Below are 27897 nucleotides of genomic sequence, written 5' to 3'. Positions count from 1 at the left end.
TAGTATAATCACGGTAGAAAAGTTAGGGTAGATACCACTGCCACCAGTGTCTAGTCTAAATGTTAAAAGAGCAAAACAATGCTCTAGGAGGTACAGATAAAAAGGGCTAATGATTAACCCTTTCCAGTCCTCCATGTAAAATGGGGTGTACTGGATCTGTGGTTAAATGACTAAAGCTAATGGCAACTTTACCCTTTTCTAGGGGACAGTAGTCAGCCTCAGAAATGGAGTCGGTGGGAAGTCTAAAAGACAACCCTGTGTCACTGCACTGAAGGTGCTGTGTAACACACAAGAGAGTGGGGCTACTGAAGTGGTGCCCTCCAGAGTCCACAATCACAAAAACAGATGAAATGCACATGGCAAAACACAAGTAAGAGTGGGAAAAGAGGGGTACACTCTTACCAAGTGGAAAAATAAACTACAGAAATCTGCTGGGGGACTCACTAGGTAAAGGAAATTAGCCATTGAATGAGAATTCTCCCTAACAGTTTCGATGTTTGGGCCATATGTATTTATTAGGATTACTTACTGGTTCTGCAGTGTGCCTCATATGATCACAAATCTCCCTTCGGTGTCTGTTGCCAATCTTGTTAGTTGGAAGCCCGTGCAGCGGTGTATGATGGTTAGCACCCCTTTGGACTGCGAGGAATATTCTGTACCAATTCTCAGGGGACCCCAGTCTCGTGCAAAAGATTCCACGACCCTACCGTGGCGTATGTTTCTTGCAAGTGGAGGATGTCAATCTTGTGCCGTCTGGTGTAAGCCAGTATTTTCCGGGCCTTTATGGGGTTTGCCAGTCCTCTTACATTCGATGGTAGAAGGTTCACTCTGTTTGTTGGACCTGTTGTCGCCATGTGTGATTGAAAGGTATCATGGTGATGTGCCTGTTGCCGATCGTATGTGTGCCGTTCTTGATCCAGCCATCAACTTTTTTCGTTGTATCCGAACTCCCTTGCCCCCCTCCCTTCCCAACCTCACCATCCCTCCAACTGGATGATGTATTTCCCTTATTCAACTTAACAGTCTGACATAGTGGGTGGCTTTGTGTAGCCACTCCTTGAAACCTTAGAACATGCCTGTTAGGAAAGATTTCTCAATTGTGGGTAATTTTCCTTCCATGTGGCAACCCCTAAACTTTTTGCTGTTGTTTTCACCATGATCTAGACTTTGCCAGAGAAATACAGCCTTCTGCCGCACTCCTCTGGGCTTTGGCTCCATTCTTACGGGGAAACTGACATGCCCTTAAGACAGTCAGTACCGGGAAACGCTGTTTTCCGTAGTTTCTTTATCATGTTGCAGCTTTCGTGCAACATGACACAAGAGGGCACTGTAAGCTAAGTTACTGCTCTCTTGGGTCTCTAGTCTTCTACAGGCCCTAGATACTCTGTTTGGATTGTAAATGATCGGTGCAAGTGAATCACGGACGGGAATGGTGGCAGCGATCGTTTCTTGTGTTTTTGAGCTCCTTTTGGCGTTTCAAGCGCGCTTAGCCCAAAATGGTGGCCAGGCTCCCAAAATGGCCAGACCACGAGGCTCCTTTGTCCTGTCCGCTGACCGTCTTGCCCCTTCACCTTCCCCAGGCCTAGCCGACCCTGGGCCTTCCTTATTTGGGCATGTACTTTCCCGCGAAACACAGATGCTTTCGCGGGCTTCTACAGGCCTTGTGTGTACCTCCAGGATGTGGGCTGGGATGTCTGGTCCCAATACACATCCTGGGTGCCAGAGAGTCTAGTGGGGTATGAATGCCTAGGACCACCGTGGTCCGTGATAGGTCCACGTATGGTATGAGTGTTTGATGCGCGGATCTCCCATTGGGTCCCCTCCGTTTTGGCACGAAGGGAACCATGGATAAGAGGGGGCTGGAAACGCCACTACCATGTCGATCTCCTGAGTTCTCACGAACAAAGGAATACAGGAGCCAAGTATCCTGCAACCACGAGGCTGAACCGAGGAATCGCTGGTGACCCGCTGAAGGACTGCTCCTCTGCACGGCTGTCGCTTTGTGAAACCCTTTCTACCTCTGATCGAACCAGAAGACCTGTACTGGTACTTCGACCCTTGGAATAGCAGGAACAGCTATTCTCGGCATCTTCACCATCTCCTGCACGTAAGCCTTCGGAAGTGTCTCTGGGCCATCTAGCAGACTGACCAGCCTACCCAGGAGTCTTGCTCTGTAACCGCCGTCAGGTTGTGTTGGATTTCGAATCCTTGTCACTCTCACACGATTCGTACACTTGGCATTCCCAGGTCTGAAGTGAGTAGTGTACATTTGGCTGAGATACACACGGCCGCTCCGTTGCCCTGCTGTGGTAACAAACTGTGCGGGTTCACTGCGTTTGGGACGCCCTCAACTCAACTCTGCTGCTGCAGAATCTACATGACGACGAGACGTCCCCTGCTCCCCTGAACCTGCCAGCATTGAAACTGACGCGGAGAAGCCTGGGTCTGCTTGCATCGGGGACTGGTGAGTAGCATAGCTAGGAACTGGTCACCCTCTTGCAGGAGCCCATAGCTTTTCCCCGCTGTGTCAAACAGCACGCCTTTCCGTACTCGCGGTCTGCTTCTGCCCACAGTGGAGGCTGCGCTTGAGTCACAGAGCTCTGTTCACCTTCATTTGTTCACCGAACTGAACTGCCTGATTCCCTCGAAGAGACTCCCCTTTTTGCCCGTTGGCACCAGCGTGTGCAGGTACTTTTGAGCACAAGGCTCCACTCTTCGTAGGGCTTGGACTTCCTTTTAGTTAGGTGCCTCTGAAGGCGGACTGGGTCTAATTATTATTTCGCACTGCCTGTTTTCCTCCCCTTCTAGGTGGACTACACATTTTGTGCGTCTAACTCTTTAGACCCGTTTGTATTTGTATATATATTGTATTGGTTTGGTATGTGTTGGTTTACTAGAGTTTTATTGTGATTTCTCGCTACGGTCATTGTTGCAAAGGCCTTGGAATAAATGTGTATATATTTTTAATATAACACCTGTTTGGAGTAATTTGTAAGTGTCCTTGCTTTGTGTGCTCATTGCGGGCTTTCAGTCACCCTCACCCCTCTTGAGACCTAGTCTTGACCGCCGCGATCGCTACCTTGATTGGTCTGGCTCGTACAGAGGTTACCCTGTTCCAAGTAATTAGGTTGGCCTTCTGAACCTCTGCGCCTCCAGGACAGAGTTCAGAAATCCGTCTTAACAATGCCGCTCATGGGAGTCGTAACATCTAGTTGAAGCGGAGTGGGTGCATTGCCATTCTGCTTTTGATGCAAGGCTTTCACTTGTGTTTGAGTAGTAGGCCCTGCACCTCGGTTTTCATATGTCATCCATTATTCAGGGCATCAGGGATGTGTTGTTCGATATAGGACATGGCCTCTTCAGGTGTTTCGAAAAAGTGGGCTCTGCCCGTGTGTTGTAGTCGAAGTTTTGCATAGCATACAGCATTTTCTTTTCCCTTAGTGTTATTTTAACTTGGTCAAATGTCCATCTGGCCCCTTGGACTCTGTTGGAGAAATCTGGGTAGAAATGTATCTGGTTGGAGTCGTAAAACAGGGACCCTTTCTCTCGTGATAGGCGAAGAATCAGATTGCGGTAATTGAGCAGGCGGGCTATTATCGTGCGTGGAGGAGCACCTGGTTTGGGAGGTGGGGTGAGTGATCTGTGCGCGTTTTCCACCAGGAATTGCTACGAGAACTGGGCTTCTGGGAACAGTGAGAGGAGGACTTCCTCTAGGAACTACACTGGTACATTCATGGTTCTTTCCGCCACACCAACTACGCTGTTATTGCGACGTGATCTGGATTCGAGATCCTCACATTTATACCGGATTGACTTTCATTTTTTTTGGATCCCTTCTATTGCTTTGCCACGTGTGGTCGATGTATCTTCTAGGGTGCTCACCCTATCTTCTGTCTCCGAGACCCTAGTATTCACTTTTTGTATGTCGGACCTAATGGAGGTTATGCTATTTCCAATGTCATCCAATTTGTTGACAGCAGAGAATCCAGCCGGGAGCGCAGTCATGTACGGAGCCATGTTCGGCTCAGTTTGTGGTTGGGTGATCTCTGGGGAAGACTGGTTAGAACCCTGAGAGACCGTAATGTTAATCGTGCTAATACAGGCGTCCATAGGGCCTTTCCTGTTGCCCCTGGCGCCCCTCGTTATGCCAGCGTTTAGTGGGCGGCAAACCTCATGTGGTCGCGTCACTAGGAAGGATCTCCAGCCCCCAGGAGGTTCCTACGGTTCAGCTGGGTCGATGTAGGTGCGAGGCTCGGTGTTAGGCTGAATCCTGTGCAGTGCCCTTAGGGACCACTACACACAATTAAAACTACAAGTGGTAATACAAGTTCACCTTTGGTACAAGCCTGTACTACACTGATAAAAGTGGTAGCAATAGCGGAGCAGCCAGACTTATATCAAGAGTAAATGAGCAGTAGTAGAAATTACACAAAGGACCACAATTACTGTGACTCAAGCAAACACTGACTCAAGGTTTCAGGTAAAAAATATAAGTACATTTATTTTAAACCATCTGATCTAAAACACTTCACTTCTATAAATTTGAAACCACATGTAAAATACACTACACACAACCAATTCCACTTGTTCCAGTAAATTCAAGGTAAGTACTTTAGGCTTTGACAGACCGGTGTTGCGATACTAACGCGTACCCGTGAATAGAAATGCTCACGAAGTTAAAACACACTTTGTACTTTAGAATTTCAAACAGGGGAAAAGTGAATAAAAATCATAGGCAATACATTTTCCAGGCAAGGAGACTCGCAGACTTATTCAAAGATACAGATTAAAGTCAATAGGCCTGTGCCAATGTCAATGGAGCAGATGCTCAGTTGCCGAGGATCACACGTTGAACAGTTCGAGATTCGAGATGCCAAGAGTTCATAAAGATTGTCAAATGGAAGCAAAAGTTATAAGAGGAAGGGAAGAAAGAACAAAGCTTCGTGGAGGAAAAGGGTTCACCCCGATTCCAGCTGGTCAGACAGAGAGAATGACCAAGTGTGCACAGTATCTTATTCTGTTGGAGAAAAGCTGGTGCCACAGCAGTTGTTCCTGGTAGTTCCTGCAGACTCAAGGTTCCTGCGGCTTCAGTCGAGGGTACAAGGAGGACGATGTCTGGAGCGATCTGCACTACTGTTAGGCAGAAACCTGTGCAGTTCCCTTGGGGACCACTGCAAAAGATTTAGGACTACAGGTGTTGGCAGTAAACCCACTTGGTAGCAGTCTGTACCATCCAGATTTACCTGGTAGCTGTGGCTGAGCAGTCAGACTTCCCTCAAGAAGAGTTAGGCAGTATGCAAAGTACACAAAATAGGCACTCGGATACAACAGCACAAGTAAACACTGACCAGAGCTTTGGTATCAAGGTATATAATAATTTATTTAAAAACAAACACACTTATTGAAACACTCCAGCACTATTATTGTAATTCACTCTGAACACAGTTACTATTATTATATATATACTCCTTATTCCTTATCAGACAAGTCTTAGTTAACACCACTTATTTCCAGACAGAGGTGAGCGCTTAACTATAGATGGCACTCCAATAAGTTAACGAAAAAGGGAGGGAAAAAGGCAGAATGTAGGAAAGTACACCACACTAATACTTAGGAACTCTTAAGCAAGGCAGGAAAGTCAAAAGTTACTTGTGAGCCAAAGTCCATAGGCGGGCCCACTCTTGGAGAGAGCAGGGCACAAATGCACCCAAGATCACACAATGACAACAGGCTTAAAAAGTCTTGCAGGGGATTGGCCGCCAGGGGGCGCACGGGTGATGTCGTGCCCCGTCTGAGCTCGCTCATCAGAGGTCCTGCGAGAGGTCTGAGCCCCCACTTCTAGGACCCCCCCCCCACAGCTGAGACTCGAGACGAGGCTTTGGGAAGGTGCCCCCCGCCAGTGGCAAAAAATCTGGAGTGAATCGGTGGAGTTTTCGCCTTAAACCGACCGACTGAAGTTCTCCCCCGTCTCCACATTGAAACAACACGAACGCGCGGAGCCCAGCGCAGGCCCCGCCTAGCAGGAGCCCAGCGGAGGCCCTGCTTCCAAATACAGACAACTTCGAGTGACTGGAAGCGGCAACGACGCATCGCACATACCGTGCCCTCCCCCACCGTACAGTTTCGAGCGGCAGATCTGCAGAGAAAGCCGCAGACATCAGAGCACCGACGGTGCGCGGAGGTGCGCTCCCGGTCGACGAGGGGGCCTCGTCTGCGCGCGGCCCGTGCGATGTAGCGGTAAGGGGACCCACAAAACTGCAGCAGGACAGCTCGCGCCCCAGGTGGACGACCCACGGATAGTTCCTCGGATCTGGAGACCGAAAGACCGCACTACACCACCCCACGCCCTCTTAGTAGTGCGGACGGCCACAGATGGGGCGTGGTAGCACCGCAGAGCCGCGGACCCCCATGAGACCCGAGACGAAGAAAAACTACGGTGAGTCCACAGCTCGGCAACTTGCGTCGCAGACTGCAGGCCCATGGACAAGGCCTCTAAGAGACATCCACGGGGGAAAACTGGAAAGATAACCCAGACCCATGGGTTATCCAAATATCTACACGGTGTCTCCATAAAGGTTCGCCCGGTTGCTGTGACAATTGGCAAGCTGAGGGTTGGGCCCCCAAAACCTTGGGGCGTGTGCCCTCCTCGAATACACTGGACATCTTGCTTCAGCCAACCACGTCGGTAGGTAGACCCCTCACACGCTTGGGGTGGACCTCACAGCGACCAGGCAACCCGCTCATTACACACAAAGTAACCGAGGTAAGGAGCTACAAACCGTGCACCCAGAAAACCACACTGCGACATAGAGTTCCCTCCGCCGCCCCTATGGCGCACTACAGACTCGTTCCAGTAACACTGGGACCCTGCCTAACGGATCACAGGCCTACTTTAGATCTATGGACTTTACACAGAAATTGGCCAAATTTCGCTATAATCAGGTCCCTGAAGCACCGCCCCTGCGCGAACCCTCCACCATGGCCTCCAAAAATCCAGAGGCGGCACTGACCAGGGGTGACATCGCTGACCTCCTTTCGGAAATGAAAGGGATGAGAGCAGACATAGGCAACAAGATCGACAAGATCACAAGCAGAATCGACAAGATGGAGGAAAGAATTGAGGAGGTTGAGCATAACCAGACCTCCTCAGGCATCCTTGAAATGCAGGTCGACCACCGCCTAATGGAAATTGAGGGCAGAGAGGAGGAACTCCGGCTAAAAGTCGATGATTTAGAAAATAGAGAGCGTCGGAACAACATACGTGTCTTTGGTGTTCCTGAAGTGGACGGAGAATCAGAGACACACCTCAAACGAACCCTACATGACATTCTGAAACTCCTGTTTGAAGACAATGGAATAGATGCACCCAAAATTGACAGGATCCACAGGGCCGGAGGAAAACCGGGTAGCCCGAGGTCCATCCTGGCCCGGTTCCACAATTATGCAGACAGAGCCCGGATTCTAGACAAAGCCAGGCTTGCACCGCAGATTTCCCTGGAGGGGTCACGTATCACCATTTTCCAGGACCTGTCCTCCCTTACGCTAGCGCTGCGAAGGAAATGCCAACCAATTACCAAGTTTCTCAAAGATAAAGGTGCCAGATATCGGTGGGGCTACCCATTCTCACTAGCGTTTGAATGGGATGGCACGAAGATGAAACTCACATCAGAAAGAGACATTTCCAATGCCATCACTGAATTACTAGGCCCCCAGACGGATGGAACTCCCATCCCGACAAAAAAGAATCCTGAAGAAACTTGGCAAACTAAAGGCCCTCGAAGACGGAGAATGCAAGGCTCCAGGAAATTTAGGAGAATGAACACCTCATCACACATGGAACATTGACTTCTCCACTATCTTGAACACCCACTATGAAGAGGCAACTCGAATGACAGAAGCGAACTGGGTGACACCTTTACTACGCTGTCTCCCAAACTGGACCCAAGTAAGAGGTTGGCGGGCGGTGTCATGCGAACTGAGGTACAGGGTGGGATCAAAGGGGGGGGAAATGATTAAGATATCGAATAGACCTGGGCGGGGAGGGCCGTTTTCGAGATTCTGTTAGCCGGTAATGGAGAAGGCCTCTTTCCCTCAGGCATCCAATGACCCGATTGGGGGGCTCGAAAGTTTAAGTTATGATGTGTTCTTATTGAGTACGGACCGATTGTTGTGCGGTTCACACTGGTGGTTCGATAACAGTTGGGTGATGTCAAACCAACTGCATCGGACGCCGCGGGAGGGAAAGTTTAGGGGTGACCCTACAACGGGACACTTTGTTCATGGTGGGAGGGTGGGGGTTTGGGGTAGAAAAGTTGGACTTTTACAGGTTCCTTTTACAGAACGCAGGATACATTTGCAAACAGGTGTCGATCTAAGAGCATTCACTCAATGTGACAAGGAGCACATTTCGACCACATGGCTACGAGAATCCACAAATTCAACACGACAGGCACAGAGAATAGCGAAATCTTCTTCAGTAAGCCCTGATGGCAGCCACACATAACATGGATCATCTACGCATAGGCACACTGAATGTCAAAGGCCTAAACTCCCCTACGAAGCGTTCCTTGGTTGCAAGAGAATTTAAGCGCTCCAAGATTGACATCTTATTCATCCAAGAAACGCATTACATGAAAGGGCAAGAGAGGGCAATCCCAGGTAGACCTATTGGCTATACCCTATGGAGCTCCGGTATAACAAAAAAGGCAGGAGTGGGGATAGTAATTCGTAAGAACCTACGCATGTCGGTCCAAAGCTCGTGGGTGGACACAGAGGGAAGAATAGCAATCATTACAGGACTCATTCAGAACGAGTCTGTCACGCTGGCCACGGTATATGCTCCCAATCGGGGTCAAAAGAGGTTTCTCCACAAAGCAATTGAAAAAGTGTTTAATATGGCAAAGGGACAAACGATCCTTGGAGGAGACTTCAATATGTGGATGGACCCCGCCCTAGACAGACAAAGTGAGACAAACGCACCTAAACCACCACGCCCGGCTGAGGACACTGATATGAAAGTAGCGCTCTCGACATTTGGGCTAATTGACAGTTGGCGTCATCTCCACCCCACAGACAGCGGCTTCACCTTCCGCTCTATTCCCCATGGAACCCTCACACGAATTGATTACGTGTTCCTGTCCGAAAACCTACTACGAGAAACCTCTGCTGCAGAAATATGTCCGATCTCGTGGTCAGATCACGATATGGTATTGACAGAGATACGCTGGGCGACACACATCCCCCAGAACACAAAATGGAGGTGCAACGATTCTCTGTGGAAAGACACGGCGTTCAGAGATGAATTTGAAAATGAAATCAAAAAATTCTTCGTCTCCAATGACACTGGGGAGATTTCAAAGACTTCGGTATGGGAGGCAGCAAAAGCAACATGGAGAGGTATTCTTATTAGAGAGGGGGCCCGCAAAAAGAGAGAGCGAACCTTGATCGAAGAAAATATCAGACAGAAATTGAGCGCAGTAGAGAAACTGGCACAATCAAACCCACAAGAAAGAGCGAAATACCTCAATGAAGCCAGGGAACTCAGGGAAGAACTAAAAATATTAGAAGTCGGCAAAATCGCCCAAACTCTACAGTATTTAAAGCAAACATTTTACGAAAAAGGCGACAAGGCTGATGCTCTTCTAGCAGCAAGATTACGCGCACAGAGAGCCGAGAGGTGGGTGAATGTAATAGAGAGAAGGGACGGCACACTCCTAGACACCATCGAAACCTCACCCCAAGGAATTCAGGAGGCGTTCGCCTTTTTCTACGAAGACCTATACACTTGTGACCCGCCATCCCCGCCGGGTGCCATAGAAGATTATCTCAAAGGAGTCAAACTACCATCGCTGTCACGTGCTGAATCTGAGGCGCTCGATGTCCCTGTTAGCGAAGAAGAAGTCGCCGACGCTATCAAGAGGCTCAAAGCAGGGAAGTCTCCAGGAGAGATGGATTCACCCCAGGCTTCTATAAATCATTCACTGCGTACATTGTCCCCTTCTTAACAACGCTCTTCAACGAAATATTTGAAACAGGAAAAGTCCCCCCCTCCTTCGCACAAGCACTGCTAACGGTTATTCCAAAAGAAGGCAGAGACCCGAAATTATGTGAATCATATCGTCCCATATCGCTTTTGAATATAGACGCCAAAATATACGCAAGGGTCATAGCAGCCCGAATGGAAGTCCACTTGCCGCGACTGGTGAATCCGGATCAGGTTGGCTTTGTGATCCAAAGACAAGGGGCAGACACCATGAGGAAAACACTCCACCTGATACACGAAGCACGGCGCATGCCAGGAGACCCCACCCTCCTGTCACTGGACGCCGAGAAGGCCTTTGACAGGGTGGACTGGGACTTTCTAGAAAAGGTACTCATCGAGGTGGGGCTTGGCCCGAGGCTCCGCCTTGCCATAAAAGCTTTGTATTCAACCCCGCAAACATCTGTCTCTGTCAATGGTAGCTATTCTAGATGGTTCCCCCTGGAAAGGGGAACGAGACAGGGTTGCCCATTGTCAGCCATCCTGTTTATCCTCTCCCTCGAACCTTTGGCGCAACGGCTGAGACAGGACACCGGGGTCCGAGGGATCAGAGTCGGAGACAAGGAATATAAGTTGGGTCTCTATGCCGACGATATATTGCTTCATCTCACCTACCCGCTCGAATCTATCCCGGCAGCTCTAAATATTATCGAGGAATATGGACAGATGGCAGGCTTGAAAATCAACACTGGGAAATCTATCCTGCTCCCGCTTGACAAGAGCAGAGACGATGAAGTGGAAAGATTCGCCCCACTAGGAATGAAAGTGAGCCTGACCACCCTACGATACTTGGGCATCAACGTCACCCGAGATCTCGATACTTTGTACCAAGCTAACTTCCCGCCCATGTCACTAACATTGCAAAACGATATGAAAAATTGGGCCAAACTCACAATCTCATGGATGGGACGCCTAAACGCCATTAAAATGGCAATTCTCCCGAAGATCCTATACCTGTTTCAGATGCTGCCTATAAAAATGCCTAAAGAATTCTTCACTGAAGTGACAAAGTCCCTGTTGGCTTTTCTTTGGCAAGGTAAAAAACCGAGAGTCCCCAAATCCCTTCTGTAGCTCAAAAAGGATGATGCGGGAGTGGGCCTCCCGAACTTAGAATCATATTACAGAGCGGCTCAGCTGCGAATATTGATCCCTCACCTGAGACATCAGACGGATTCACATTGGATAGCTTTGGACAATTTTCACCTTCGTCCGTATACTGTTGGCGAATGGATATGGGTACCTGGACCACAACTGCGAAACAGTATCAGAAATCACCCGATACTCGGGACCATCTGGTCAATCCTGAAACCAAATAGGGATATGAAAGGGATTACAACCTGGCCTTCTCCCCTGGGACATCTTTGGGTCCCGGGAATGTGCGATGACATATCCGAACCACTAAGCTACCAGTCCTGGTACGAAGCTGGCCTAGAGCGGGCAGGCCAATTGTGGAGAAATAAGGCCTTCATAACCATACAAGAACTCGAGGAGGCGCTCAATATAGGTCCTCTATCAGTTTTCCAATACTTAAAACTAAAAGGGTTAATGTCACGAGAAAAGTGGAAAGACCACCTTCAGAGAGACCTTACGCCCATTGAAAAAATTCTGGACACCTGGACGGGCTCCAGAGGTTTGATAAGCGCCATGTATAACGCCCTGATAACAACCAATATAGCCCCCTCAACCAAACTGAGGATCAGGTGGGAAACAGACCTACGCAGACCCCTACACGACGAGTTGTGGCTGCGCATGTGCAGGCAGACAGCTAAATCATCAATATCATGTCAATATAAACTTCACGCGCTCAAACTCCTTCACAGATGGCAGTACGACCCGCTCAGACTTGCTAAAATGTATCAAGGGGTCAACCCACAATGCTGGAGGGGCTGTGGCCAAGACGCGAACTATTGGCACATGTGGTGGGGCTGTAACAAGGTGCAGACATATTGGGATGAAGTCTTCAGTTGGATAAAAGAGCTAGATGATGATGACAGAGAAAAACATCCCATACTGGTCCTCTTTGGCTTAATTGAAGAAGACGATATGATCCTAAAGGCCCCTAAGATGATCCTGGGTTTGCTGATGGCTGCAAGAGCTTGCCTCACAATGGCATGGAAAAGACCATCCCTCCCCACTAAGACGGAATGGGTAAATGTCGCACGAAACATCTTCAGAATGGAGAGTTTGACCGCTGCTCTACACGGACATAGTACATCGGTGGAAACCGAATGGGCTGCCTTCCGTGCACAATATATTACTTGAAAATTGGTGTGTGTAATGCCTTAGTATGATCTCACAGAATTATCTGATTCCTGTATGAATAACATGTTGTTCTCATTTCCCTTGGACACTCGTGCCTATTGCTGTCATCCGAACTCTGTAAAGAACTTTAATAAGTAACAGAAGAAACGTCCCTGTTCGCATCTGGGACGCAAATGAAAGGGGGGGTGATTGATGTTTGCGATGTTCTCCTCTTGTTGTTACCAGCATATCACATGCCACACGTTTATATGGCTTCTTTCGTATTAAGATCATATGTTCTCTTTCCGCGCACATGTTTGCATTGAAGAGATGTCACTGTTTTACCTGTAAAAACCAATAAAACTGAAATTTCAAAAAAAAAAAAAAAGTCTTGCAGGGAGTTCAGAAAGGTTTTAGTTAGGCTCAGAAAAGTTTAGCCAGGGTGTCCCAGGCTAACCCAGGGTCGAAAGCCGGGGGCTAAATCTACCCCGTACAATCGGTTGCAAGGGAAGCCAGGCGGAACACGGTACCTTATGTGGAAAGGATCCTCCAGCGGGGGCAATTGTACCTGGCAGCGGGTGCAAGTCGCGGCGTCGTCCAGAGGAAGAGAAGATCTCGACGTGGAGGAAAGATGAAGGTCGTTGCACTGCCAGGGAAGAAACCAGCCGCTGAGTTTTCCGGTTAAAGGTACGACCCTTTGATTCGCGGTAGTGGTAAAACGTGGTATCCCGGTTGCCGGGGTGCTTGGCACAAGCAAGGCGGCCACGAGATGCTCCAGGAAGCGAAAAAGGAAGCAGATGGGTTATCCCCACCAGTCGAAGGAAGAAGACTCTCCGGGCTGGAGATCTCCTCTGTCGTTGGGAAAAGTGGTGAGACGGTTCAGCAGGGCTCCACCGGTGATGTCGTCGTAGCAGGTCGGCTCAGTTTATCCCTCGTCGGATTCTTAGGTCCTGTGGCGACTTCTAAAGTTCCAGTCCCCAAAGCCCTGCTTTTATGCAGAAAACCCCCAATGACTCAGCCTAGCTGTTACTCCCGGCTCACCACTTTGGCCAATCAGGACGGAGTGTGACTTTAGTTGCCTAGGCAACTCAGTCCAGGGTGCCTAAATCCCCCTCCACCCCTCCTAAGTACCCCAGACAGAGTGGCACCACTTTGGAGGGTTTCTGTGGAGAAGCCCGCCAAAATAGTGGAACAAAGGGCTCAACTTGGGTTGGAGTCACAGAAGCGAACACAAACGCCATTTTAGAACCGAGTTCTGGCAAAAAAATACCAACCGGAGAATTATTAATATTAATTAAATAAACCGGCGGTATGTTCGAGGCTATAGGAATTAAATAATGAAAGTTGGTAGCCTTGAACAATGGGAAATCCCATAGGGATATATTCGCGGTCGAATATAAAAAGTAGTATCCACTGCCACCAGCCAAAACTCGATCAGGGGGGACGGAGACGTGCCCCCTCGATGAACAGACCCCGGGGCAATCGAATTGCCCCACCCAGTACATCCACAATATGATGGTTTGTACTGGTTCTTTCAGAATTTGAGACTAGTAAAGTCAATGGTGACTTTACATGCCCTGGGAGACAGTAGTCAGTCCCAGGGTATGGAGTCTATACTGGGGTACTGGGGGGACACTATGACACCCCTGTGTTACTGCACTGAGGGTGCTGTGTAACACACATCACAAAAACATATGAAGCCTTATGGAGTAAAAGACCCCATAGCCCATTAAACACATCTAGAATCAAAGAGACACACTCAAATCATGTCCAAGAGTGAGGGTAAAAGAGTCTCACTCTTGGCAGGAGAAAAAAAATAAACCCCAAAAAATCCAGCAAAGCTGCTGGGGGACTCACTAGGTTAGGAAATTCAGCCTAAACAGAGAATTCTCCCTAACACCTACCCAGGGATGAGGCCAGAGGCAGCGGAAAAGACAACGATGAATAACAGGTCCGCTCGAGAGGGCTCTTCTGATGGCTATCCGGACCAAAACAGCACAGCAGTGATTTCGACCTAGGAGAGGATTCTCTGACTGAAGAAAAGACGAGCTGGTTGATCCCACCAGGCTCAAGGGAAGACGACTCCGGACTGGATCTTCTCTGGTCATTGAAGGGGTAGATAGCTCAGGACTGCAGCAGGGCTTCACCGGGACTCGGGGTTGCAGCAGCTGTCTTCTTCTCCGCTTCTCTTCGGTTCCTTGCAGTTCCAGTGGCGACTGACTTCTAGCCCAACAGTCCTGCCTTTTATGCCAAAATCCCCCATTCACTCAGCCTGGCTGTCAATCACTCAGCAGGGGGGTTGTCCAGCCCGGACAACCACCTCAGCCAATCAACACAAAGTGCAACTTGGGTCTCCAAGGAGACCCTGTGCAGGGGGTGACTACACCCCTCCCTCACATTCAGCCCACCTAGACGCCAAAGTAGGGCTTCTGGTCAGAAGCCCGCCAAAGGTCGGCGAACAAAGGAGGCAAACCTGGTTTGCCGCGCAAAGAATGACCCAAGATGGAGGTTAACAAAAAGAAGTGGCGATTAAACCCAACCAGAGCCGAAATAAAAAGTATTTGGGCTAGCGGGTTTAAAGTTTGAGGCTACTAAAATAGCCTAAAACACTACCACGTTATGTAATATAATCGCGGTAGGAAAATTAGGGTAGGTACTACTGCCACCAGCCAAGTCTTAAGGTTAAGGGAGCGAAACAGTGCTCCAAGAGGTACAGATAAAAAGGGCTAAGAATGAACCCTTTCCAATAATCCCTGTAAAATGGGGTGTACTGGATCTGTGGTTAAATGACTATGTAAAGTTAATGGCAACTTTACCCTCTTCTGGGGGACAGTAGTCAGCCCCAGAAATGGAGTCGGTGGGAAGTCTGAAAGACAACCCTGTGTCACTGCACTGAAGGTGCTGTGTAACACACAAGAGAGTGGGGCTACTGAAGTGGTGTCCTCCAGAGTCCACAATCACAAAAACAGATGAAATACACATGGCAAAACACAGGTAAGAGTGGGGGAAAAGCTCACACTCTTAACCAGTGGAAAAAATAAACTCCAAAAATCCAGAAAAGCTGCTGAGGGACTCATTAGGTAAGGGAAATTAGCCATAGAATGAGAATTCTCCCCAACACTCGGTTTATATTGCAGCCCTTTCATGCCTCAGATGGAGGATTTCTTTATGCCCCCAGGGTATCCTGTCGGTGTGGAACGCTGGGTGTCCTGAGGGGTGGCCGATCATTAATTCGTCCCCACAGGGGAGACGAATGGAAAGGAGGTCGCAGTGTTGGTCGGTTACCCCATGGTTTTAATGGGGCTTTGGGACGGTACGGTAAAGGGACGTGACTGGTCTTGGTGCAAAGGGGGCCTCCCCAATTTGCCAGGAAGGACACGTACCTTCCCAGGTGGGGTCCCGACAGCAGCTCCATTTCCTCCTCCTCTGCAGGTCGTTGTCAGGATGGGCTTTCGGGGTCAGTCACTGATCCGCCGTGTTGTCAGCTCTCCCCGCCCGGCTCCTCATACCGCCAGCCATCAGCAGCCCAGGGTTAGCTCCGAGGAGCAGGCTGGTTTTGGCACGCAGAGCGCTCACAGGACCATGAGCCGCCTGCTACAACTCGGCTCCACTGCAGGTATCAAATTTTCATTGAAGGCGCCTGATCGGGTGCTGCGCACCTCCTTGTGTTTACACGCATCGATATGGGCTCTACCCTGCAGGATATGAACAGAAGTATATTGTGGGTTACAGAGCTCTCACATCAGGCGGTCATCTTCATTGGTGCACAACAGCACCCCCCTTGCAACCTAGGTTCTAACACAGACCGGTCTGCTATCAATTTCCCAGACTCACCAGCTATGCAGACTTTACTGGTGCTGCTTTGTTGCAGGAGTCAAAGACAATACCACAGCGGCAAATACTTCTCCCGACCTTGGCTATCGACGTACCTACGACACATAATGCAGGTTTCTTCAGCTTAAATTCCAGGTCTTATGTATCTTATTCGTGAAGGCTTGTAAAAGTGTCATGCCTTCCTGGAGGTTTTGGAACAGCTGGAAGTCGCCATTAGGTGGTTCCACCACGTATTAGACAGTTGTAAATTGTACGGTCTAGTTGTTTTTTCAACATGGCCGCCTTCAGGCATTTACTGAGACGCCGCCGGCTCGCCGGTGCGTTGCACCTTTGATCTGTCCGTGCTATACGCGCTCTCTTTCCAGTCCTCCTGTGGCTCTAGATTGTTGGCTTCTTTTCACTCTCTCTCTCTCTCTCTCTCTCTCTCTCTCTGGTTTTTGCCCGGTGTTCGCCACCTTCTGGATTCCGTTTGTTTTTGGGAATCCTTGAGGCTTGCTCACCTTGTGATCCCTGTTTCTCTTACTCTGCGGTCTTCTGCTCTTTTCTTACCTGTTCTGTCCGCTTGTTTATTCCGGCACTTACCTGCCGCTCCTCTCTTTCTCTCTCTTTGGCCTCTCCTGACGTTAGCGTCAGTTGTCATTGCTTTCTCCCGACCTCCGCTCGGCTTCTTATTAAGCCTTTCTTCACTGGGATTCTCATCGTATACTCACCCTGTGCCAAGCTGCCGTTCTGTAACGTGGATCGGAGATACACTGGAGTCTAGGCTTAACAGATTCCGACCTTCAAATTCACATTGAAGCTTTATCAGCTATCCTCACCTTCCAAGACCATCTGAGGATCGCAGGGTTTTTCAGCCCGGAGGCTTTTCCCTGCATTCGGGGCTTGCTCCGGGGGGACGCTGCTCTGTTGGGGGTTTCCCCTACCGGCAGTGTGGCATCCCGAGAAAACAGACCCTATTTGCTGCAGAAGAAGGACAGAAAGAAAGACATCACCTCGAGGAAGTCCAGAAGGAAAAAAGGGGATACAGAAGAAGATACAAGCTTCAGTGAAGAACCAGGTGAGGAGGAAGGGAGGGAATTTAGCCCGGAGTTTGACAGAAAGTAAGGGTTTTCCTCTGAAAAGGTCAGGGGTACATCACTCCTTGCAACCCTCTCTGGTCTTGCCATCTTTCTCCTCGTATTAAACTGCCATCTTGGAACTGCTGCTTCCTTGTGTGCTTTGCCTTGCTCAGAGTTTGCTTTCCTGTTCTGCCTTTTATCCATGTGGGGAAGTGCGATGGAAGTTTGGTGTGTGTAATGATCAGTAATTGCCTGACTCTGCCTGACCATTGTGTTGGGACATGTCCAGTATACGGCTCAGGTGTTAGTCCGTATTCTCTCACAGTGAGCTGTCCTTGTGAAAATGTTCATGACTGGAAGAGGGTTTGGGGGAGTCGAGTTCCTAAGTATCCTACCTGGTATGAAGGGGAAAAGGTGTTACAGGGAAGGGGATACCGCGTCTCACCATCCGGTGTCCTAATCCCACTCCCCAAAGACGCCCCATCCAGGTGCTCCTCCCGCACTGGTCCACCCCCAGGAACTGGATCCAAAAGCAACGGCCGTGTCCTGGCCAACTGGATGACAGATCACCGGGAACTAGCGGGTGAGTTACCTTCAGGTTTCTCACACAGGTCCTCCTCAGAACTGACGGAGTGTGTTATTGGTGGTGGAGGCATCCTGGGAGGTCACAAGGGAGACAAGGTGAAAGAGGTGTGGCCTTGGTGTGCCTAGGGAGAAAAGGCATCTCCCTCGCCAAATGCGAGCCCCTAGGAAAAAAGGCGATGACTGGAGCCTGTGGAACAGCAAAAGGCGCTTTTGTTAATCGGTACTGAAAATGAAGGTCTAAGCAGTATGGCAACTCTGGGAGTGGTTACCATCGTTACAGCAAAAGTGACAAAATTGAGGTTGTTGACAGAAGACTAGTCTTCATAGACTAAGTCTTCGGCGGCGCAATCGTCGACAGGGTGGCTGTCAACGGGGCAACAGCCCTGATGGATGAGGTAATTTATGAGTCCTTTGACAAGGCCCGCACTGACAAGGAGGTCGATAATCGAGCCGCTGATGGGTCCTTGGATGGTATGCCCTTTGACGAGGCCCTATGCTTGGCCGCTGGTGTAAACGATTTCCTTGCAGACAGAACATGCCCGCTTGACGGTAAGCTAACTGCCAACTGAGATGGCGACGAGCCGACGACTATCAGCGTCTCTCTGATGTGGGCCCCGCAACCGTGGCAACAGTCAGTCGAAGAAGTTGTGGGAGCATGAGATGATTTTAACTTTTTTGGTATCTTCCCCAGATAAGTGTCCTCAAAGGATCTCAACCTCTTTATCAGATAGAGCAGGCTCTTTGAAGAGGCATGACTACACCCGGAGGCCATGTCAGAGGCTTTACATTCCTCGATCCACGCTACCAACCTCTTACAGTCCTTCCTTGTCTTGGAGGAGAAGACCTGGCATATTAAACATCCATCTACATCATTGTTGAGATCTAGGCAGTAGATGCACTTGAGGTGCCAATCTTCGACGAAGATGTTCTTGAGGCTGCAGTTTTCACAGGCCCTGAAGAGGCTTATCCTCATGGCGTCTGCCATGATGTGAAGCAAAGGCCCAAAGCCCATGCCTGCGTAGTCCACTTACACCAAATCTGACGATAGACAAGGATCTCCTGCAGCAATGGGTACCACAGCGTGACTTAAGGATGAAAAAAGCTTTAAAAAATCTAGAGGAATTCTCGCAAAAATAGGCAACAAGGTTATCGAATTTTGAGGAGTAAAACACAAGTACTCCCAACAAGAGAATGTGCAGAAAAAATCTGAAGGTGGCCAGCTGTGGTTGAGTTTAGGAGGACGAATATCATTGGCTGGGGCAGTATGACCCAAAAGGACAGCAATATGCTATAGAAGCGACAAGCAGTTTTCGTGTTTAAAGAGAAACCTCTTTAATGCTACTGACGATTCCCAGCTGGATGACTGGTAATATTCATGAGCATGTGAACCATGCTGGAGAATAAAGTCTGTCAAACAGATAAAGTAATCTGCTGCCTCCTACCGGTGGAAGGGCTTATACCATTTTCATAAGCTGCCCAGGGTTTCTCCATTTCTGCCTTCTTAGTTCAACTCATTCTGCTACAGATTTCTTAGCATAGTCTCAATTAAGTGAAGGGTTCTATGATCATTCATTGACAGTGTTTTTTTCCGATGGGTGTTTTGAAAATATTTATTCAAAAAAATCTCAGACATTTATTTTATTGATTGGGGGTAACTACACCCCTCCCCTATTCATTTTACACGATTTCCTAACCCCCCCCGTCACTTAGATACCCTTACCCACAACCCCCTATATTTCTTTTATTTGTTTAAAAAAAAAAACATTAGCAAAAAAGAAAAGAAAAAGAACAATTCGAAAAAACACTGTAATGACGGTCGTACCAAGTGAAGACAACATGGCAATTCTGCATGTGGACAGTAAGTTTCAGTGACCTGAAGTTATGTTGTTGTAGAATGGGTATTCATTATAAAAAGAACTAACCGGAGGCCTGTGCTTATTTAAGTACAAGCCTCCATACATGGCTATCAGGTCTCACATAAGACAACTTTGTATTGTTAAAGAGATTTTTGCATTTTGGACACAGTACTAAGGTTAGGGTAGACAAAGATGAAACTATTCTATTGACAAGCCAGAACATTGCTGTTTAAATGCTGGGAAACTGAATAGTTGAGGAGTTTCTTTAGGCAGGAACAATTCCAACTTTACCTATGTTAATCAGCCTGTAGAATTTCCATGTAACTACATGAAACAAAATTCAGCACGTTGGCTTGCATCTATCTAAATTGATGAATTTTATCATTTAGATTTGGACTACACTACTGCATGTGTCAAGTGTAGCAATCCTTTGACCAAACATTGTGAAACCCAATGCACATATTTAATTAGCACTGCACCCTCCCTGCTGAATAACTATACCAGTACCATTGTTTGAATGGGTTAAAGTAATAAAGTGCTTTTATCATCTGCGCAGATTATGAATCATCTCACTTTGCCACACAGAACACTCGCTGTTCTAGCTACGGTTCACTCAAGAGTCTATTATCGCAACAACATTTATTTAGGTATGCAAGATTAAATCACAAAAATGTAATGATCCAAAACACAGAGGCTACACTATTACACAGACTCAACAGGAGGGAACATATAACACCAGCTCTTACAAGCATTCTACACGCTACTAGTCTAAAAAATAAGCCACTTTAAGACCCTCTGCATTGCCCACAAAACCATCCAAGGTGAAAGAAAATAATTTATTCAAAGCAAAATCTGAAATTACCAACCAAGTGATGGCTAAAATCCCAAAATGACGTGCTAACAACAATCAGGAGATTCTGCTGATAGACACAAGGCTTTAACTTTTCCACTATTGTGACCAAATTGTCAAACAAGTACTGTGGAAAATACCCATATCTGAAGACCTCTTGAAATTCAGGAAAAAACAAAAAACCTTGATTTACAAGTTAACCTACAATCAACAGAAATTGGCCAACACTCAAACAGTAGAAACAACACCTCTCAATCGACCACCCCCATACACAGAGGCCCTAAGGCAGGTTTCTGCAACATGTGGCCCTTCAGATGTTTTGGACGATCCCCATGATCCCTCGTCATTGACTATACTAAGGCTGATGGGAGTTGTAGTCCAGAATAACTGGAGAGCCAAAGGTTGCAGTCCCCTGCCCTAAGAGAATGCCATACCAGCTCCCAACTGCCATTTTCTAAACCAACTAATGGCACTCAGAGAAAGATACTAATGACTAGAATATATGAACACCTTTGGGCACTCCTAAAACCTTAAGAGTAGACCCCCTTCTTTTGTATGAAAAACAACACAGAACATCGGACCACTACCAGCACAAAGAAGCTCAACAAGTGTCAGCATTACGCAGCCAACAGTAACATCATGGGCTTGAATCAATAAGGAAACCCTGCAGCACCAATACACCACCAAATCAACTAAACCTCAATAGCTCCACCTTACCACACGTAAACTCAAAATATTCACCCGCACATGGCTTTTAAAACACCCTCTGTTCCAGAACTCTAGAAACCACAACTCTACACCTCCAACATGAAAAGACACACCCACAGTCCTTAGCCAATGCACACCCACACTACAAGCATAAGGTTGCCTCTCTGGACAAAAGGCTCTCAATTCTTCTAACACATCACACCTAGAAGTGGTCATGCGCACATGGCTCAGAGTACTTCCAATTTGCACTATCAACATAAAACCTTGCAATCTTGCTTTTACATTCTCCACCCAATCAAACAAACACACTCTTTTCCAGATGTGGACCAACGCCTGGAGACGATTCAAATGGCAGCAGTGCAGGGTACCAATCTTACTATGATACAGAGTAACGTTAAACTTGACACATTTTAAGACTAACGTGAGATTGCAATACATTGAACAAATACCTCATTCACTGCTGGACAATAGGTGAAAAAAATAAAAGCCTATGTAAAGGAGGTAGGGAACTGATCTAAAACCATACTTTTTAGGCTGAAGGTGAGAGGAGGGGAATACAAAATTAACATGATGGAGCTAAGAGGTTTGCACCTTGGCAGCCTTACACATTGCAATGCTCAACTCAGTGAGCAGCATCAATGGCATAAGAGCACGGGCTAGCTTCTTCAAGCTGTTCCATGCCTGATTATCTAAAAAGAACCAAAGGAAAACAGCTTGTGCCCTCATAGGTAAAAGAAAGGCAGTACCATACTCACCCCTGATACTCTATGTACTTGTAGATCATCCCAGCAATCACCATGGCAACAATTGCATAATACCAGGAGGAGATGAACATCAGGGACAGGCAGATACTCATACCCAAGAATGAGAGTGTCCTAGAAAAGGGACATATCACAGAATGTTATGGCTTATATACACAATAGCAAACATTGTATGTTCATCTGGAAACTTATAACGAAAGCGCAACATGCAAACTCCTAACACTTGAGGGAATTAGAGCCTACTGGTGGAAAGGTAGACTGTTGAGCTTTGTCCACCGTGAAAAAAAAGCAACAATTACGGTTTCTGTTTTTTAAATTCTGGGGGTGTCTTAACAAAATGGAATCTGTGTTTGCAATGTATACAAAACAGTGTTTTTATTTGTGCATGTGTAAATCAAAGGCCAAAAAAGCTAGCAATGGTGATAACCCCCTTAGAGGTTAAGTGAAAAATACACAAATTACATAAAGTAACCCGAGTGTCTACTTTGCACATTGTTGAATGTAAGACTACAATCTCCAGAATGAAAAGTAATTGAGGCCTAAAATTATGTTTCACACCGCCATACTTTCAGCACTTAAAGACCTAAAATAAAATGAATTCGTTTTAAGGCTACTGCCTACAGTAATTGTTTGTCACAAACGTTCAGCTTTTTGTTATGCATAATCTTAAACACATTTGAATATTCAAAAAGATCCAAGCTTTATTTTGCATGTTGAAATAGCAGACATCAAGAATATAAAATAATTGTTTTACTTTGCGACTCGGTTTAATTGTCTTGACAGAAGACATACTTGGTAGGCAACAATATTTTTGTGTGGTCTTTCAAGATGGAACTGCCCCAATAAAGTTTCAATCAACTAAATCTTCACACATAAAAGGCTGTTTATTAACAGAGAGATATCCTCAACACCTGAAAAGCCATATAAATTGACATGACATTACCCACCTATAATCTCCTTTCTCTGTGCATTGTTCTTATCCTTCAGATGGTGATGTTTGTGGTTAGAAATGGTCTGTATCCCCTGGTAAGTTTCTTTCAGTGGCTGCAGGTTGGATGGCATTCTTAGTGTGGGACCAGAACCCTTGTTTAAGCTCCCAGGTGTGTATCAGCATTTTTCACAACATCACCCAGAGGGAGTCAGGCCTAGGGTGCTAGAGCGTTTACCTATGCCGGCACCTGATCTGCTCACCCAAGGCCATCTTGCTTTCCTTCTTGCAGAACCGATGCCTTCTCTTGCCTGGGGGGCCTGACTCTACCTCTTAGTTGTGTCCCTTAAGCTGGTCGGGTCAACCTTCCTGCTGTTTAGGCCTGCACTTGTGAGAAAACCAGCAACTGGATGCCTCCACAATAGATCAGACTGGCCCTGTACATCCAAGGGAGCGTCAACCCCCTCTGTCCTCACTCCTTCCTTCCTTCAAATTCTCCCCATATCCTTGACGTCGTCGTTTCTCCACTCTGCGTTTCTTCTTTCCCCTCGTTTGTTTTCACAATGCCCTTCAGCTGCTTAACACCTCCTGACCCTCCACTTCCTTTTTCCCCTTTGGGCATTCCGACGCAACTGATTTTCAGTTCTTTCTTGCATTACCACCATCCTCTGCACTGTCTGGCCCCTCTTTACCTTCAGGGCTCTCTTCTGTTCTTCCCCCGAAAGGACAGGCAAGGAAGTTCATCAAACACCCCAGTTCTGGAACTGTGTTAAGTCGTCCTCTCCCGCTATGCCTTCCATATCCCCCTACGCCGCTTCCAGGACCTGCACTTTTTTTTACACACATCTTCCTCCTGCACCTTCTGATATCTTTGGCTTGCTGCTCCACTATTTCAAACACCACCACTGGTCTACACCTCCCCAGGCTTATAAAGAAAATCAAACCTCCCCAAGGTCCATGCTCTATACAATGGGTTGCAGCAGGGGCAAATACTGTAACCATGACGGGTGAGCCACTGAGGCAATGGGTGCCCCCCCTTCAGTTTTCCCCAGTCTGCCCTATAGACCGAGCATATAACAAGCCGGTCCACCAAACTGGGTCCTTTCACTTGAGTAGGTAGACAAAACCTGACCAGGAGCAATAGCTGGTTCAGTGATGGTACCTCCATTCACGCACATGCTGCGGCAGTGTTAGGGAGAATTCTCTGTTTAGGCTGAATTTCCTAACCTAGTGAGTCCCCCAGCAGCTTTGCTGGATTTTTGGGGTTTAATTTTCTTCTCCTGCCAAGAGTGAGACTCTTTTACCCTCACTCTTGGGCATGATTTGAGCGTGTTTCTTTGAATCTAGATGTGTTTAATGGGCTATGGGGTCTTTTACTCCATAGGGCTTCATGTGTTTTTGTGATGTGTGTTACACAGCACCCTCAGTGCACTGACACAGGGGTGTCATAGTGACCCCTCAGTATAGACTCCATACCCTGGGACTGACTACTGTCTCCCAGGGCATGTAAAGTCACCATTGACTTTACTAGTCTTAAATTCTGAACAGAAACAGTACAAACCATCATATTGTGGACGTACTGGCTGGGGCAATTCGATTGCCCCAGGGTCTGTTAGTCGAGGGGGCACGTCTCCGTCCCCCCTGATCGAGTTTTGGCTGGTGGCAGTGGATACTACTTTTTATATTCAACCGCAAATATTTTCCTATGGGATTTCCCATTGTTTTAGGCCACTATCTTTATTTAATTATTTACGGTAGCCTCAAACATACCGCCGGTTTAATTAATATTAATTCTCCGGTTGGTATTTTTTGCCAAAACTTGATTCTAAAATGGCGTTTGTGTTCTCTTCTGTGACTCCAACCCAAGTCGTGCCCTTTGTTCCACCTTTTGGCGGGCTTCTCCACAGAAGCCCTCCAAAGTGGTGCCACTCTGTCTGGGGTACTTAGGAGGGGTGGACGGAAATTTAGGCACCCTGGACTGAGTTGCCTAGACAACTCAAGTCGCAATCCATCCTGATTGGCCCAAGTGGTGAGCCGGCCGGCTCACCAATTAGCATGTTTGAGTGACAGCTAGGCTAAGTGAATGGGGGTTTGCTGCATAAAAGCAGGGCTTTGGGGACTGGAACTTCAGAAGTCGCCACAGGACCTAAGAATCAGACGAGGGAGAAGCTGAGCCGACCTGCCACGACACCACCACCGGTGGAGCCCTGCTGGACTGCCTCACCACTTTTCCCAACGACAGAGGAGATCTCCCGCCTGAGAGTCTTCTTCCTTTGACTGGTGGGGATAACCAGTTTCACCGTCTTTTCGCTTTCCCGACGTATCTCGTGGCCGCCTTGCCCGTGCCAAGCACCCCGGCAACCGGGATACCACGTTTTACCACGACCGCGAAACAAAGGTACCACCTTTAACCGGAAGACTCCGCGGCTGGTTTCTTCCCCGGTAATGCAACGACCTTCATCTTTCCTCCAAGTCGAGATCTTCTCTTCCCCTGGACGACGACGCGACTTGCACCCACTACCAGGAACAACTGCCCCCGCTGGAGGATCCTTCCCACTTAAGGTACCTTGTCCCGCCTGGCTTCCCTTGCTACCGACTGTACGGGGTAGATTTAGCCCCCGGCTTTCGAACCTGGGTTAGTCTGGGACACCCTGGCTAAACTTTCTTAAAGCCTCTCTAAACCCTTTTTGAACCCTCTGCAAGACTTTCCAAGCATAGTGTACCTGTGTGATCTTGGGCGCATTTGTGCTCTGCTCTCTCTAAGAGTGGGCCCAGCCTTTGGACTTTGGCTCACCAGTGACTTTTTGCTCTCTGCCTTGCTAACCGTGTTCCTGAATCTTAGAGGGGTGTACCATTTCATATTCTGTCTTTTTCCCTCCCTTTCTCACAAACTTATTGGAGTGCCATCTAGTTAAGCGCTCACCTCTGTATGAAAATAAGTGGTGTTTTACAGTGACTTATCTGATAAGGAAAAAGGGGTGTATATATTACAATAGTAACTGAGTTTAGACTATTTTACAATAAGAGAGCTGGAGTGTTTCAACTGTGTTTTTAAATAAATAATTATATACTTTGATACCAAAGCTCTGGTCAGTGTTTGCCTGTATTATTGTACCTGAGTGCCTATTGTGTATACTCTGCATAGTGCCTATCTCTTCTTGAGGGAAGTCTGACTGCTCAGCCACAGCTACCAGGTAAATCTGGGTGGTGCAGACTGCTACCAAGTGGGTTTACTGCCAACACCTGTAGTCTTAAATCTTTTGCAGTGGTCCCTAATGGAACTGCACAGGTTTCTGCCTAACCGGCAGCCACAAAGGTGATGCCTGCTTCTCTTCTATTTGGTTAATTTTGCTTTCTTCTTCCTGTTGGAAAAAAGTTTGCAGCTCAGCAGAAGTGTAAGCCAGTGAAAGGATAATGGCATTGTTCAGGGTGAGTTTAAAAGGGCCAATAAGCAGAGTAGTAACATGGTTGTTTCCCTGAATGCGCCGTGAGTGATGTTTTTAGAGGCAAGTTATCCTCCTCATAGCACCGCCAAGCCCCACATATAGCAGGTGGTGGAGTCCAGCAACCTGAGACAACGCCACACAGCATAAAGGACGGGCAGGGAAGTTCTCATACCCACAAGTTCTGGATCTGTATTAAGTCCTTCTGTTATTTCTGAGCGGATATATCCAAATTCAGATCAGGAGCGGATGGGCTTATACAGGGAAATGAGAAGACTGCTGCTAGATGTGCCCAAAATTAAGAGACAGGATGGATAAAGAATAAAGAGCATAGGTTTTCTTTATAGAGGGAATACAGGTCTATACCTCAGGATCCTCAAGTGAAACAGTCTCACGAATAGAGCCAGAGTCTCTTCTTGGATCCAGTCTACAAACAGGAAGGAGTAAACACTGAGCAGTTTATCTACAATAAAAAAAGGGTCTCCAATTTTGGGATGGGCCTCTCTTAAATATGTCATGATGGAACAAAAGGTTTTAGGATTATTCCTATCATGGGGATGCTGTTCTTTCTTAGGATTTCTAAAGGCAACTGTCCCAGGGATCTAGCGCCCATCCACATGTTTGCTACAGGTACTCTTTGCCGGAGAATAGTGCCCTACCTGCCATTTGTAATCCAAAAATGAAGGAAGTGTTTGGCACAATAGTTAGTGTGCCACAAACTGCGAGGGTCACGGTGTCCCAATTCTCCAGAGGATGGGTTACATTCTTCATTCCCTCCCTCACTTCCATATCTTTCGTCTTAATAAGGGTTATCATTTGCTTTCCATGATATGCCTCAAGTAAGGATTTTAGTCCGCTTTACACACTATAATCTGTATCACTCCAAAGTTTTCAGTGCCTTAATCAATATCTGGCTCAACTAAGGGGTATAGTGCCCTTATTAATCAGGATCAATATGGTGCCATTCAAACTGGGAGCTCATCACCATGCCAGCTCTTCTATCTGGTGCATCCCGCTCCAACAAGGTGGCATTTTCCCTTTCTGGACTCCCTGACCCTTTGCTCTTCATTCCCGACTTCTTGCATGATATAAAATGATCTTTCCATGGGCCAAGATCCTGAATATGGAACAAGTTACTTACCTGTAACTGTTGTTCTCCAGCATGGGTCTGGCATGGATTCACATGCTCATGAATATTCCCCGTCGTCAGGCTGGGAATCCTCGGTAAAGAAAAATCAATATCAGTTTCGTTTCTGATCTGTCTTTCTTAGTAGTAACCAATCACTGGTCTGTGGGTCATACTGCCCCCAGCCAATGACTGCCCTCTCCCTAAGCCCCGCCTCTGGCAGCCATCCTTAGATTTTTACTGCACGTTCAAGTGTTGGGAGTCCTCGTGCTATAGCTCTTGAGCTTTTTCTGCGTTTTGCACTTTTTCAAAGAGATTTATCTCATTTTTCGGTTAAATAGAGCCTCAAGCTCCACCGCTTCTACTTCCGATCAACGGGGACCCGTTTCGGAATCTTTCACGCCCCTCAAGGGTGAAGTTTTCGTCGAGCAACGCTTCTTGGAGGATTCCAGAAATTTTCTGAGGCCT

General features: G+C 47.5%; 1 protein-coding gene across 3 annotated transcripts in view; it reads right to left on the bottom strand.

Annotated features, from left to right (window-relative positions):
- SLC12A6 (solute carrier family 12 member 6) overlaps window positions 1–27897 on the bottom strand; it is a 3180404-nt gene that overhangs the window by 1001067 nt on the left and 2151440 nt on the right. For all 3 annotated transcript variants that reach the window (XM_069633764.1, XM_069633765.1, XM_069633766.1), the window contains one exon: window positions 21927–22046. In XM_069633764.1, coding sequence (XP_069489865.1) covers window positions 21927–22046 — 120 coding nt within the window. The remainder of the gene's footprint in view (window positions 1–21926; window positions 22047–27897) is intronic.

Source organism: Ambystoma mexicanum, chromosome 13 (assembly GCF_040938575.1).
Source record: "Ambystoma mexicanum isolate Mex_15411 chromosome 13, UKY_AmexF1_1, whole genome shotgun sequence".
Lineage (NCBI taxonomy): Eukaryota > Metazoa > Chordata > Amphibia > Caudata > Ambystomatidae > Ambystoma > Ambystoma mexicanum.
This window is presented reverse-complemented; position numbering and strand designations above follow the sequence as displayed.